At 41.1% G+C, this 16,455-nt stretch overlaps 1 protein-coding gene across 1 annotated transcript in view; it reads right to left on the bottom strand.

The window, feature by feature from the left end:
• trappc8 (trafficking protein particle complex subunit 8) overlaps positions 1–16,455 on the bottom strand; it is an 89,440-nt gene that overhangs the window by 32,267 nt on the left and 40,718 nt on the right. Inside the window, exons 10-14 of the mRNA XM_070960386.1 lie at positions 15,507–15,607; positions 15,235–15,340; positions 14,552–14,683; positions 13,915–14,139; positions 13,435–13,540 (exon numbers count right to left, since the gene is read on the bottom strand). Of these exons, the coding sequence (XP_070816487.1) occupies positions 13,435–13,540; positions 13,915–14,139; positions 14,552–14,683; positions 15,235–15,340; positions 15,507–15,607 (670 nt within the window). The remainder of the gene's footprint in view (positions 1–13,434; positions 13,541–13,914; positions 14,140–14,551; positions 14,684–15,234; positions 15,341–15,506; positions 15,608–16,455) is intronic.

Raw genomic sequence — 16,455 nt, 5'->3', positions numbered from 1 at the left:
AGCACCACTGTAAAGAATCTGGGAGTCATCTTTGACCAAGACATGTCCTTTCACTCCCATGCAAAACAAATTTCAAGGACTGCCTTTTTTCACCTACGTAATATCGCAAAAATCAGGCATATTTTGTCTCAAAATGATGCAGAAAAACTAGTCCATGCATTCATAACTTCCAGACTGGATTACTGCAATTCCTTACTATCAGGCTGCCCAAATTTGTTGGTGAATATTCTCCAGTTGCTCCAGAATGCTGCAGCACGTGTTCTGACAAAAAACCAGGAAGAGAGATCATATTTCTCCAATACTAGCCACTAGCCCAAAGCCATAAATGGCCAGGCACCTTCTTATCTTAAAGAGCTCCTTATTAGAGTACCTTATTGCCCCACTAGAACACTGCGTTCCCAGAATGCAGGTCTACTTATGGTTCCTAAAGTCTCAAAAAGCAGAACAGGAGTCAGAGCATTTAGCTATCAAGCTCCTCTCCTGTGGAACCATCTTCCAGTCTTTGTCCGGGAGGCAGACACTGTCTCTACATTTAAGAGTAGGCTTAAAACTTTCCTTTTTGATAAAGCTTATAGTTAGGGCTGGCTCAGGCTTGTCCTGGACCAGCCCCTAGTTATGCTGATATAGGATTAGACTTTGCTTTGATTTCTTTTTTTTTTCCCAAACATAATATTTTAAAAAATAAAACATGAAAATGGCATGGACAAAAATGATGGTACCCTAATATTTTGTTGCATGACCTTCAGAAGCGATCACTGCAATCAGATGTTTTTTGTAGCTCTCTGCACCTGTTAACAGGTAGTTTGGCCCACTCTTCCTGAGCAAACTGCTCCAGCTGTCTGAGGCTTGATGGGTGCCTTCACCAGACTGCAAGTTTCAGCTCTTTCCATAGATGTTCAATAGGATTCAGAGGCTACTTCAGAATAGTCCTATGTTTTGTTCTTATCCATTCTTGGGTCTTTTTAGCTGTGTGTTTTGGGTCATTATCTTGTTGGAGGACCCATGACCTGCAACTGAGACAGAGCTTTCTGACACTGGGCAATACGATTCGCTCCAGAATACCTTGATAGTCTTGAGATTTCATTGTGCCCTGCACAGATTCAAGGTACCCTGTGCCAGGTATGGTGTTCTTTTCTTTGAAAGATTCATTTTTTTCATCTGTGAACTTAGAGCTGATGTGACTTGCCAAAAAGCTCCAGTTTTGACTCATTTGTCCAAAGGACACTCTCCCTGAAGGATTGTGGCTTCTCAATATGCGTTTTAGCAAATTCCAGTCCTCCTAGGTCTTCTTCCATGAAGCCCATTTTCAGTCAAAAAGCGACGGATGGTGTGATCAGAAACTGATGTACCTTCACCTTGGAGTTCAGCTTGTACCTCTTTGGCAGTCATCCTTGGTTCTTTTTCTACCATTCGCACTATCCTTCTTGTGAATCTGTGGTCGATTTTCCTCTTGTGGCTGCGCCCAGGGACGTTATCTCTTGTTCCATGGACCTTAAACTTCTTAATAATATTTGAAACTGTCGTCACAGGAACATCAAGCTGCTTGGAGATGGTCTTGTAGCCTTTACCTTTACCATGCTCATCTATTATTTTCTTTCCGATCTCCTCAGACAACTCTCTCCTTTGCTTTCTCTGGTCCATGTTAAGTGTTGTGCACACAATGATAACAAACAGCACAGTGACTACTTTTCTCCATTTAAATAGGCTGGATGACTGATTACAAGATTGGAGACATGTGTGATACTAATTAAAGAACCTAATTAGTTTGAAATATTACTATAATCCAAACTTTTCTAAAGGGTACCAACAAATGTGTCCAGGCCATTTTAGAACATCTCTGAAGAATGAGCAATAATTTATCTCTTCTCACAGCTTCTTTGCTTTATTCTATAACATACCAAAAGCATGCAAGTATACATGACAAAATAGCTTTTAATGTCATCACTTTTTAAGAGGAATGAGACATTATTTGAGCACGCCTGTATATATATATATACACACACACACACACACACACACACACACACACACACACACACACACACACACACACACACGTGTATATATATATATATACATATGTGTATGTATGTATGTATGTATGTATGTATGTATGTATATGTATACACACACACACACACACACATTAGTGCTGTCAAAAATATCGCAAGATTAACGCTCTTTGTGAACTAGTGAACTTGTAGTTTTTTATAAGCTGTGGCCACTGCTAGTAACGTAAGAAAAACTACAGGATCCAGTTATAAACCAGAAACAAAACAATAGTTACGCCCCACGCCCATATTTGGTCTTGTCTGCTCACTAGCTGTAAAGGAGTAGGCCACCGGTTTGTGTGGATGTCAAGTGTGAAACGGCGAATTGGATGACAAGATTCTGAATGGAAAGTTTAGTTTCAAAAAGTTGCCAGATGGGTTGACTGACGAGACCAAAGTTATCTGTGTGTATTGTCCCTGTGAACTGAATTATCAATGTAGCACATCCAGTCTGAAATACCACTTGATGGCCAAACACATGGCCAATGTGAATCCTCCGCCGCCCCCTTGTCAAAACTAGGCGACAATGGATGACTTTTGACAGAGGAATATGGATGCTATTATGTTCAAAGGAAACCCAAAAGCCATGGTTTAACTGAACCATAGGCTGAGTTCTAGTTTACAATGATGTGCACTTTGTAATTTTATCTTGTATCACCCTGTCTTGATCCCTTAGAAAGGGTTGTTGGAGGGGCTTTTTTGTAAACAAGTATTTTTTTTTTGTCATCTGTTTATTGACAGTGTTAAATTGTGTGAGATTTGATTCATTAAAATGTGAATGACTGCTAAAAGTGAGAATGTTAGTGTGAAATATAATACATATTTACTATAATATATATATATTATATATAATATATATTTACATACTATAATACACTTTGTTTTCAATTAAAAACATTTGCACAAAGCAAGCCTATCCACTTTTCCATGTTGATAACAGTATTAAAATGATTATTCAAGGGACATTTAGAATAGATGAAAATGTGTGAAAAAATAATCGCGAGTTAACTATGACATTCATGCGATTAATTGCGAATAAATATTTTAATCGATTGACAGCACTGGTTCAAACTGGTCCATAATCCCTGATATGCGATAAATAAGTCCAACACCATGAGAAACATCCCCATATGATAATGCTTGCGCCACCATGCTTCACTGTCTTTACAGTGTACTGTGGCTTGAATTCAGTGTTTGGGGGTCATCTGACAAACTGCCTGTGGCCCCTAGACTCAAAAAGAACAATCTTGCTTTCATCAGTCCACAAAATGTTGCGCCATTTCTCTTTAGGCCAGTCAATGTATTCGTTGGAAAACTGTAACCTCTTCAGCATCGTTCTTTTCAACAAAGGGACTTTGTAGGGGTCCTCTTGCCAATAGCTTGGCTCCACATAGGTGTTTTCTAATTGTTACAGTACTCACAGGTAACTTTGGACCTTCTATGATCATCCTGGAGCTGATCATTGGCTGAGTCTTTGCCATTTTGGCTATTCTTCGATCCATTCGTATAGTTGTTTATTGAATTTAGAAAGAAAGAAATCCCTTTATTAGTCACAATTTAACACAATATGCGAAGTTAGGGAGGGGAAACTGCACACGCCATGCATATGTGAATTTTTTTCTCCACATTTAACCCATCCTGGCCAGTCCTTCCTCCGTGGGAAAGACCAGGAGCAGTGGGCTGCCAGCAAACCGGCGCCCGGGGACCAGTTCCTTTTGTCGTCACGTGGTGATCTTCTTGCATGTTTTTAGTGGGGGTATTTTATGGAGGATACCCCAGGTGAGCACGGGGAGAACATACAAACTCCACACAACGGCCACTTTCCTCAAGCAGCAGGCACTGAAGGCATGGTAGAGGACACGCCACCAGCGCCCACTGTGGGATTCAAACTAATGATGCAACCTTGATGAGCTGGAGCATTGTCCTCCATGAAGAGGAAATTAGGCCTGTGTTGTTCATGCAGGGGCACAATGACTGGATAAATGATGTTATTCAGGTAGTATGGGCTTGTCGTTGTACCATTCACAAAGTATAGGGCAGTTCTGTATTGACTAGACACATCTGCCCCCACTGTAACACCACCATCACCAAAGGCTCATCTGGTGACAACAGTGGCTGATGCATAGCGCTCTACTTGACATCTCCAATATCGTTGCCGGCCATCATTTCTGCTCAACGTGAATCGACTTTCATCAGACAACAGCACTAAGGCCCACTGGTCCCTCAGACAGCGTAAACGATGACGCCTATGCCTGGTATTGTGGTCAGGTACCCTTGCAGGTCGCATGCAAACCATGCTGATGTGAATATCTTTGACATCTGACGTGACACTTGGGTGCCTTTCACCTCCCTTAAATGTGCCTGGAGTTGAGTGACATTCATCATCCGGTTCCACAGGGTACTGTTCACGATGAAGCAGTCATCAGTGTGGGATGTCCACTTCTATGCCTTTCTGTGACTCTTCCAGTCTCTCTGTATCTCTTTTGCAACCTGCTGATGACACGCTGTGACACTCTAAGCTCAGTGGCCGCTTCCCTCTGAGAACATCCTGTTTGAAACCTTACAATGGCAAGGTACTGCTGATCAATTGTTAGGTGTCGTCTTGGTCTCGTGATGTCAAAATGTGCATGATGAGCAGCATGATGAAGCGGACTGTTTAAATACCAATTCTAATTGAACCAGGAAATTTATTGGTCAATTCATGGATCAAACACCTGCTGTGAATTTTGCCGTTCAGCTCAACAAGTTGTGCAAAAAGTACTGAAACACTGAACAGTTGGACATGTGCATATGGTTCTCAAGATGGCGGCACAGATGGCTGCCTCAGTGTGTTGGTGCACATTGTTTTGTTTTGTGTTTTAACTCCGTTTTCTGCGACGGTACCCGAAGCTCTTTCACCAGAGAAGAGCTCATGAACACCAGGGTAACAACACCAGAGGATTTATTTCCTAACTTTCTGCTCCCAACATTGGAAATTTTGAACATCCTGGTCAAAGGCGCACTCACCTTTGCTCACGCATCAAAATGGCGGAGGAGAGGAAAATGGGCTGGTGCACTCGTGCGTCTTGCCAGCACAGACTACACACAGCATTACTGGGAATATTTCTCTCTAACGTGCATTCACTGTTCAACAAACTGGAGGAATTGCAACTGCTGTTGGGTAAAAACAGGAACTTTTCTTCATCTGCGGTTTTGTGCTTCACGGAGAGGTGGCTGTATGGATTAATATCGGACTCTGCGCTGCAGTTGGCAGGCTTCCAACTCTACAGCGTGGACAGAGACACAGAACTTTCCAGCAAAACTAAAGGTGGAGGAATCTGTCTCTACATCAACAGTGGTTGGTGCAATGACGTGACAGTGATCCAGCAGCACTGTTCTCCTGACCTGGAATCTTTTATCATTAACTGTAAGCCTTTTTATGCACCCTGTGAGTTTGTTTCATTCATTCTGGTCGGCGTTTACATCCCGCTGCAGGCCAGCGTGCAGGATGCACAGCACATGCTCAACGACCCTCTCCTGGACCCCCTGCAGATTGCCTATAGAGCCAACAGGTATGTAGACAATGAAGTCAAACTGGCCCTCCACTTCATCCTCCAGCACCTGGACTCCGCAGGAACCTACGCCAGGATCCTGTTTGTGGATTTCAGCTCTGCTTTTAACACCATCATCCCAACTCTGCTTCAGGAGCAGCTCTCCCAGCTGAGCATGCCTGACTCCACCTGCAGGTGGACTTCCTGTCTGACAGTGTGTGAAGCTAGGGAAACACGCCTCCAACGTTAAGACGATCAGCACCGGATCCCCTCAGGGCTGCGTTCTTTCTCCTCTGCTCTTCTCCCTGTATACAAACAGCTGCACCTCCAGTAACCAGTCCATCAAGCTCCTGAAGCTTGCAGACGACACCACCCTCAATGGACTCATCTCTGATGGCGAAGAGTCCGCCTACAGGTGGGAGGTTGATCACCTGGTGACCTGGTGCAACCAGAACAACCTAGAGCTCACCTGCCCCCATCACCCTCTGTGTCTCCACCATTGACACTGTGGAGTCTTTCCACTTCCTGGGAACTATCATCTCCCAGGACCTCAAGTGGGAGCTGAATATCAGCTCCCTCATCAAGAAAGCACAGCAGAGGATGTACTTCCTACGGCAGCTGAAGAAATTCAATCTGCCAAAGACAATGATGGGGCACTTCTACACAGCCGTCATTGAGTCCATCCTCACCTCCTCCATCACCTTCTGGTACACTGCTGCCACCGCCAAGGACAAGGGCAGACTGCAGCGTGTCATTCGGTCTGCAGAGAAGGTGATTGACTGCAATCTCCAGTCTCTTCAGGACCTGTACACCTCCAGGACCAGGCCTCTACTTGTCACACTGACATTGACATAACTCTATGCGTTACATTAACGCTCAGTTTCTTTCTGGACCAAAAAAAAAAAAAAAAACTGACTGTGTTTCTGACTTGTGTATATATATTTATATATTTATATTTTTTCTTTTAATAGTATAGTATTTTTTAGTGGATGTGTCATGAGCCAACTTCACCAAAGCAAATTCCTCATATGTCTAAAATCGTACCTGGCAATAAAGCTTGTTGTCTATATCTATAGATATATATATATATGTGTGTGTGTGTGTGTGTGTGTGTGTGTGTGTGTGTGTGTGTGTGTGTGTGTGTGTGTGTGTGTGTGTGTGTGTGTGTGTGTGTGTGTGTGTGTGTGTGTGTACAGTACAGGCCAAAAGTTTGGACACACCTTCTCATTCAATGCATTTTCTTTTATTTATTCTTTATTTTCATGACTATTTACATTGTAGATTCTCACTGAAGGCATCAAAACTGTGGAGTCTTTCCACTTCCTGGGAACTATCATCTCCCAGGACCTCAAGTGGGAGCTGAATATCAGCTCCCTCATCAAGAAAGCACAGCAGAGGATGTACTTCCTACGGCAGCTGAAGAAATTCAATCTGCCAAAGACAATGATGGGGCACTTCTACACAGCCGTCATTGAGTCCATCCTCACCTCCTCCATCACCTTCTGGTACACTGCTGCCACCGCCAAGGACAAGGGCAGACTGCAGCGTGTCATTCGGTCTGCAGAGAAGGTGATTGACTGCAATCTCCAGTCTCTTCAGGACCTGTACACCTCCAGGACCAGGCCTCTACTTGTCACACTGACATTGACATAACTCTATGCGTTACATTAACGCTCAGTTTCTTTCTGGACCAAAAAAAAAAAAAAAAACTGACTGTGTTTCTGACTTGTGTATATATATTTATATATTTATATTTTTTCTTTTAATAGTATAGTATTTTTTAGTGGATGTGTCATGAGCCAACTTCACCAAAGCAAATTCCTCATATGTCTAAAATCGTACCTGGCAATAAAGCTTGTTGTCTATATCTATAGATATATATATATATGTGTGTGTGTGTGTGTGTGTGTGTGTGTGTGTGTGTGTGTGTGTGTACAGTACAGGCCAAAAGTTTGGACACACCTTCTCATTCAATGCATTTTCTTTTATTTATTCTTTATTTTCATGACTATTTACATTGTAGATTCTCACTGAAGGCATCAAAACTATGAATGAACACGTGTGGAGTTATGTACTTAACAAAAAAAGGTGAAATAACTGAAAACACATTTCATATTCTAGTTTCATTAAAATAGCCACCCTTTGGTCTGATTACTGCTTTGCACACTCGTGGCATTCTCTCGATGAGCTTCAAGAGGTAGTCACCTGAAATGGTTTTCCAACAGTCTTGAAGGAGTTCCCAGAGGTGTGTAGCACTCGTTGGCCCCTTTGCCTTCACTCTGCAGTCCAGCTCACCCCAAATCATCTCGATTGGGTTCAGGTCCCGTGACTGTGGAGGCCAGGTCATCTGCTGCAACACTCCATCACTCTCCTTCTTGGGCAAATAGCCCTTACACAGCCTGGAGGTGTGTTTGGGGTCATTGTCCTGTTGAAAAATAAATGATCGTCTAACTAAACGCAAACCGGATGGGATGGCATGTCGCTGCAGGATGCTGTTGTAGCCCAGAGTAACTGAACCAGTCAAAAAGAATCCCTACTCTATGCAAACGTGCATAATTTCATACAATTGCGTTTTAAATAAATACAGTCATGATTTAAAAGCAATTAATATAAATAGAATAATGGGTAAAACATACAAATTCATTTTCAATAAGTAAACAGGTTTAAAAAGTGATTAAAAATGGTAAATTCATGTGATTAAAATACTCCAAGAGATAAAAAGTAAGTTCCTGTTGACAAACTGGTTAATTAGCCAATTGAGTCAAGTTTATGGTCGCTGTGACCAATCAAAAGTTTGAGCCCACCTCCTGACTGTCTATTGACTGGTCACAGAAGTAAAGGTAGATTGATCTGCCAGTCGTAGCTGAGCGCTCGATGAAAACAAGAGAGTCGACACTGAAGTGTGTGGATGAAAGGGGGGAGAACGCCATCCGTTTCACCGAGCAGTCTGGGGCCTGACGCCTTTCTTCATGCTAATGCACTACAGGTGCTGGTCATAAAATTAGAATATCATGGAAAAGTTGATTTTTTTCAGTAATTCCATTCAAAAAGTGAAACTTGTATAATGTATACATTCATTTCACACAGACCGACATATTTCAAGTATTTACTTCTTTTAATATTGATGATTATACCTGACAACTAATGAAAACCCCCAATTGAGTATCTCAGAAAATTAGAATATTGTGGAAAAGGTCAATATTGAAGATATCTGGTGCCACACTCTAATCAGCTAATTAACTTAAAACACCTGCAAAGGCTTTTAAATGGTCTCTCAGTCTAGTTCTGTAAGCTACACAATCATGGGGAAGACTGCTGACCTGACAGTTGTCCAAAAGACGATCATTGACACGTTGAACAAGGAGGGCAAGTCCCAAAAGGTCATTGCTAAAGAGGCTGGATGTTCACAGAGCTCTGTGTCCAAGCACATTAGTAGAAAGGCAAAGGGAAGGAAAAGATGTGGTAGAAAAAAGTGTACAAGCAATAGGTATAACCGCACCCTGGAGAGGATAATGAGACAAAACCCATTCAAAACTGCGGGGGAGATTCACAAAGAGTGGACTGCAGCTGGAGTCAGTGCTTCAAGAACCACCACTCAAAGACGTATGCAAGACATGAGTTTCAGCTGTCGCATTCCTTGTGTCAAGCCACTCTTGAACAAGAGACAGCGTCAGAAGCGTCTCATCTGGGCTAAAGACAAAAAGGACTGGACTGCTGCTGAGTGGTCCAAAGTCATGTTCTCGGATGAAAGTAAATTTTGCATGTCCTTTGGTAATCAAGGTCCCAGAGTCTGGAAGAAGAGAGGAGAGGCACAGAATCCACGTTGCCTGAGGTCGAGTGTCAAGTTTCCACAGTCAGTGATGGTTTGGGGTGCCATGTCATCTGCGGGTGTTGGTCCACTGTGTTTCCTTAGGTCCAAGGTCAATGCAGTTGTCTATCAGGAAGTTTTGGAGCACTTCATGCTTCCTGCTGCTGACCAACTTTATGGAGATGCAGATTTCATTTTTCAACAGGACTTGGTACCTGCTCACAGTGCCAAAGCTACCAGTAACTGGTTTAAGGACCATGGTATCCCTGTTCTTGATTGGCCAGCAAACTCCCCTGACCTTAACCCCATAGAAAATCTATTGGGTATTGTGAAGAGGAAGATGCGAGATGTCAGACTCAACAACGCAAAACCATCAAAGCAACCTGGGCTCTCATAACACCTGAGCAGTGCCACAGACTGATCGACTCCATGCCACGCGGCATTGCTGCAGTAATTCAGGCAAAAGGAGCCCCAACTAAGTATTGAGTGCTGACATGCTCATACTTTTCATGTTTATACTTTTCAGTTGGACAACATTTTTAGAAATCCTTTTTTTGTATCAGTCTTAAGTGATATTCTAGTTTTCTGAGATACTGAAATTTGGATTTTCATTAGTTGTTAGTTTAAAATCATCAAAATTAAAGAACTAAACATCTGAAATATATCAGTCTGTGTGTAGTGTAATGAATGAATATAATATACAAGTTTCACTTTTTGAATGGAATTACTGAAATAAATCAACTTTCCCATGATATTCTAATTTTATGACCAGCACCTGTATTCCTAGCCTGGTGAGTCAGCACATTGTTAGCATTTAGCTAATTTGCGGACAAGTCCGCTAGCCGCAATGCTAATTTTCGCCATGCTTTATGCCATATCTGTGCTAAAAAATCTTAGCGACGCATAAGCCTGTTAGTTGGTATGTTAATCTCTGCCGTCGTGAACTAAATTGGGTCATGCTAACAGTGTTAATGAGTTTTGAAACCTTGAATACAATGATTTAGAAAAGTACTGCTGATAAGCAGACACCTTCATCCTTATGGTGTGTTGAGTGCACTTAGACACTTAATGTGTTTAAGTGCACTTTTGTCCTTGTTTCTTGTCAATTCCTGCAGCTGGTCTGCTAGGTAAAATGTTAACTTGTGAATTTCTATTGTTACTACTGATATTTCTACAGTTCATAGGAGTTTAACAATATGTGAAAGGTACATAGTGCTTCTACATTTTTGAGTTCAATATTTTAAAGGGGCACTACTGACTGACATTTATGTTATTTTTGGGGGGGTTCTTTTATGCATCTATGCAGAGATTGAGTTTATACTAAAACGTATTAGCTCTTTAAGTAAATAACTTTAATTGGAAATGAATGAAATTGATATTTTTGCACTTAAAGTGAGCTGTTTATGTTGTACAACACTGAGATGAGAATTGATGCATTGAGTTTATACACTAAGCTTTATCCTGTTATCAGGAATGCTCATAAAATTAGCATAAAGTTAATTTTATCTTGACCTTATTTGTAGGTCAGGTTTTTTTTGTGTGAGTTGGAAAACACCCTGTTCCGGTACAAGACTTCGGAGGAAGATCTTGGAGCCAACAGAGAGTGACTCTAGAGACCTGAGAAGATTTCAGAGAAATACAGAAAGAGATGTTGCCAGTGCTGGATGGCGAGCCAAGCCCAGAGCGACTTCGATCTCCCTGCTTGCAGTAAGGAGACTGCAGCTTAAGGAAGAGTCAGATATTCCATCCCTTCCTCAAGTTCGGTAGGATTTGAACAGTACACCTACATACTGGTCCCACGGACGGTACCTGGATCCGTGTGCTAGTTTGAGAGACAATTTAAGACCCGGGTATTAGTTTATTTTGGTTTTTATTTTTTGTGGCCACAGTTTGTTATTTTAGTTTATTGTTTTACATGATCTCAGAAATTTAAAGCTGTACCTACTGTACAGGAGAAATGGTATGGTTTTCCACCTGCTTGTTACACATCTAAATATTCATTACAGCATGCTAAAATTTTGCTGCAGTGTCCTGTGTCTTTATTTCATTGAGGTCATCCATCCGCTTGGCTCCTGCCGTTCCTAAATCTTCTGATCTGGTCCAAAACCTTTACACTTACCTTTTTCTTATTTGACTGTATACACTATCACAAGGTAGTAAGAACTGGTTACACTGTGGTAGCCATGCTGGTTCAGTGTGTGTTCAGTTTGAAGAAATCCCCAACACTGTCACCAGCAAAACACCCCTACACCATCACACTTCCTCCTCCATGCTTCACAGTGGGAACCAAGCATGAGGAATCCATCCGTTCACCTTTTCTGCATCTCACAAAGACACGGCGGTTGGAACCAAAGATCTCAAATTTGGACTCATCAGACCAAAGCACAGATTTACACTGGTCTAATGTCCATTCCTTGTGTTTCTTGGCCCAAACAAATCTCTTCTGCTTGTTGCCTCTCCTTAGCAGTGGTTTCCTAGCAGCTATTTGACCATGAAGGCCTGATTCGTCTCCTCTTAACAGTTGTTCTAGAGATGGGTCTGCTGCTAGAACTCTGTGTGGCATTCATCTGGTCTCTGATCTGAGCTGCTGTTAACTTGCAATTTCTGAGGCTGGTGACTCGGATGAACTTATCCTCAGAAGCAGAGGTGACTTTTGGTCTTCCTTTCCTGGGTCGGTCCTCATGTGTGCCAGTTTCGTTGTAGCGCTTGATGGTTTTTGCGACTCCACTTGGAGACACATTTAAAGTTTTTGCAATTTTCTGGACTGACTGACCTTCATTTCTTAAAGTAATGATGGGCACTCGTTTTTCTTTAGTTAGCTGATTGGTTCTTGCCATAATATGAATTTTAACAGTTGTCCAATAGGGCTGTCGGCTGTGTATTAACCTGACTTCTGCACAACACAACTGATGGTTCCAACCCCATTGATAAAGCAAGAAATTCCACTAATTAACCCTGATAAGACACATCTGTGAAGTGAAAACCAGTGACTACCTCTTGAAGCTCATCGAGAGAATGCCAAGAGTGTGCAAAGCAGTAATCAGAGCAAAGGGTGGCTATTTTGAAGAAATTAGAATATAATGCATGTTTTCAGTTATTTCACCTTTTTCTGTTAAGTACATAACTCCACATGTGTTCATTCATAGTTTTGATGCCTTTAGTGAGAATCTACAATGTAAATAGTCATGAAAATAAGGAAAATGCATTGAATGAGAAGGCGTGTCCAAACTTTTGGCCTATACTGTGTGTGTGTGTGTGTGTGTGTGTGTGTGTGTGTGTGTATATATATATATATATATATATATATATAGACAGATAGATAGATAGATAGATAGATAGATAGATAGATAGATAGATAGATAGATAGATAGATAGATACACACACACACACACACACACACACACACACACACACACACACACACACACATTTCTTTAATAATGCCAGAATGCACTTAAAGGCTCTTTCAGGCACGAAATATGCAGTATTGTTGGTTTCACCTATCTGTTAAAGTGATGCTGTTTTGTCAGGAAGATGGAAGGTGATACAGCTGAGTTGAAAATGTTTTTAACTCACCTGGAGGAAGAGAGCTATTTCAAGCACAAGGGACACTTGCCCCTGCATTCTATGGTGAATTGAATGAAGTGATGTGTGAATGAATGAAAAACCATGATGAATGCACCTAAAGAAAATGATCAAGGGTGATGAGCTGTAATTACCATTCTGTCAGCTTGGAAGATGGTAAATGTAAGTGGACTGCATTTAAATTTTCTAGTCTTAATGAACACTCAAAGCACTTTTACAATACAAGTCAGCATTAACCCATTCGTACACTATGAGCAGTCACCATTCACTCACATAGACACACACTGATGACACAGCATCAGGAACAATTTGGGGTTCAGTGTGTTGCCTAAGGATACTTCAACATGTAGACTGCAGGCCAGGGATCAAACACCAATCTTCTGATAAGTGGACGACTGCTCTACCTCCTGAACAACAGTTGCACCAGAAGAAATCAGAAATTACTAATCAGTGTGTTACCTTCTGCAAGGCGGCGTTCATGTCCAAAGTAAATCCTTGTGGCTGAGCTGTGGATGCAGGGTAGAGGAAGCAGGGGAAGGCTGACTTCATTTCCCCCTATCACACTCTGAAAAACACACACAAATATTTGTCAACTTATTTTTTTTTTATCTTAACCAATTGTATTATTTTAATATAATCTATCTATACAGAGTGCTATAATGATAGGTATATTTTAAATGTGATACTGTGCAACATGGCAGACTCCATGAAAGAGGACCTGCTCCTTCTGTCGATGTAAAAGGCTCATTCAAAGGTTACAAAAACACAGCGCTTCATATTTCAGATTATACACTTGTAAAAAAAATGTGAAAATTATATTCAATTTCTCAATGTCATTATTATTAATTCACTTGTGTAGTTACTGATCAGCAAAAAGTAGTCTCTATCCTGTACAGTCAGCACTTTTAGTCTAGAGACATGATTACAAACTGTAGTTGCCTTGTAGACATAGAGATACTCTCTGAGAAAGGCGCCCTGCTGTGTGGCCGTCTGCCTGCTGTCATTAGTCAGGATCTGTCTGAAAGCTGTTGCAGCATTCTCTGGTTGGCGAAGTGTGAAGGATTGACGGCCGATTGTGAAGTTGATATGGTCCTCTGCCAAAGACCAGCCCCTCTCCTTGTACACCTGCATTGCTTGGCAGTAACACCGCAGAGCGTGCCTCCTCTACACGAAAAGACAGTTCAAAGGGTGAGGGATAGGAAAAAGAAGAGTTTGTGAGTAAGTGTTAATACTGCAAAAAGTGAAAAAAAAAAAAAAAAAAAAAAAAAAAAAATTGTATTTGACTTAACTAAAGAAGCTCAAAGCAACAAACCTTAATTTAATGCCACATGCACATAGGTACGCTGACATTCTCTATTGGCTGACAAAGAGCGACTGCCTAAATAAGTCCTTTAATGAGCAGACTAAGTCTAGGGTGAACCATAGTTCTCATTGGGGCATCTCTGTTTCTCACCTAAAACAGGTAAGTGAAGTAACAAATTAGCGTTAAACTTAGTAACCATTACAAATTACACAAATCACAAAAGCAGAGTGTGTTTGGGTGTGATAAATTAGCAGTGATGGTCAAAAGACTCACCTGACCAGCTTTGCTGAAACGATGACCAGCAAGAATCATATGGAAAGCAAACTTGCGTACCATTGGGTTACGCATATTAATAAAGCAGTGGGCAGCCTGTTCCAACAGCAGAGCACTGCGCAGGTCAGAGTCCTGGATAAGAAAGTGAAATTTAAGGTCTAAGCAGAATTACCCACTGCAATTTTATTTGAGCCCATTTCTTAATGTGCAGTAACTATGAATTAATCCATCCACATAAAAATATAAGATCATTTATTGAGTCACTTGGGTCTCTAGATTCACAACATTAAACTGGTGGGAAAAAAAGCTTCCACCATACTCCAGTCATTAATCTCTGAAAGTTGCATTTACAATTTTCTGTCTTCGGTGCAAGATGTGACCAATTTTGTACATGGCATTGTGGAAAAATAATGTGTCCATGATATAAGAGACATAGAGCTTCTCATTTTGACATCACTGCAAAACAGCCTACATAATGGACTATTGAGAGAAAAGCAAAAAAAGTAATTAGCAAAAATTTTGTGTATCACACAAGTAAACAATTTATCTCAGTCTTACCTGTGCATCTACTTGAGTATGGAGTACACGTGTCCCTATTATTCTGTAAGTGGAGTTAAATGTGCAGTGCACCTGGGATATTTACAGATGGACAACAGGACTGAAAATGAAGTGGGTTTCCTCACCTCGCTGGTCATCTTAATGAGGAGCGTTGCAGCCTCTGAGTATTTGCCCTGACTCTTAAGTATCTCAGCACTGAGTAAAGCACAGCGCTCAGCCAGCACCATGTTCCTGTTGAAGGCAGAGGGAAAAGGTGCTGTCAGAAGAAAAAATGTTAGCATGTTGGAGAAAAGCCACAGACACTGCCAAAACTGAAATTAAATTGAGACAGCTGCCAGATAAAAATGATGTGTGCAATAATATATAATTAGGTATACTGTATTTAATTAGGTCATACTTGCAGACATCTCTGTATGTCTGTATTGCGGTGTCCATGTAGTGTGCTGGATATGGTCTTGGAGCTCCAGCCTGCAGAAAGGCAGACACTGCAGCCATTTCCTACAGAAGATGTCAGGATCAATGGTTGGAACATGACAACAGATGGAGTAATCAACAAAAAAATAGAGAGATAAACAGAGGGATTGAGGAAAATTAACTCATGGTTATGAGCATGCAGGGGTCAAATTATGATTACGGTGACTTTTGAAAGAAGAAAGAACAGCTCAATTCATTCAAGGGTTTTGCTGTTACAGCCTTATTTGGTCTGGTATAAGCAATAATTTAGACTTAGTGGCTGCCCCCTATTGTACGGACACAAGTTTTCCTTGGGAAAAAAAAAAATGCTTGCAGAAGTCCCCATGTCACCAAGCTTCCAGAGATTGGTGACATGGTGACTACTGTGTTCTATGTGACTGACCACACCATCATTTAACAGTCAGTTCAAGAAATGTATTATACCATCCTTTTCTGTCTGATGAGTAACTACCGACCAAACTGTGGAACACTTTTACTTCAACAGGCATTATTTTTTTTCCCCAGACAGTTAGGGTTAGGGTAATAATGCTTTAATTATGACTACTATTTGACCCAATGACAATCTCTGCTGAATAAATTGTAAACCATACTTTAGAACCCTGTTTCCAAAAAAGTTGTGACACTGCAAAATGTAAATAGTAACAGAATATGATGATTTGCAAAACACTGAAACAGCATGTTTAAGTGAAAATTATATCGTTGTTTAAAATTTGATGCCAACACGTTTCAAAAAAGCTGGTATAGTGTCATGTTTACCACTCTGGTGCATCAGCTCTTCTTTTAACAACACTGCAAGTATTTGAGAACTGAGGAGACCAATTGTGGCCATTTTGAAAGCAGGATGTTTTCCCATTCTTGCATGATGTATAATT

Source organism: Chaetodon trifascialis, chromosome 4, assembly GCF_039877785.1.
Source record: "Chaetodon trifascialis isolate fChaTrf1 chromosome 4, fChaTrf1.hap1, whole genome shotgun sequence".
NCBI classification, from domain to species: Eukaryota; Metazoa; Chordata; class Actinopteri; order Chaetodontiformes; family Chaetodontidae; genus Chaetodon; species Chaetodon trifascialis.
This window is presented reverse-complemented; position numbering and strand designations above follow the sequence as displayed.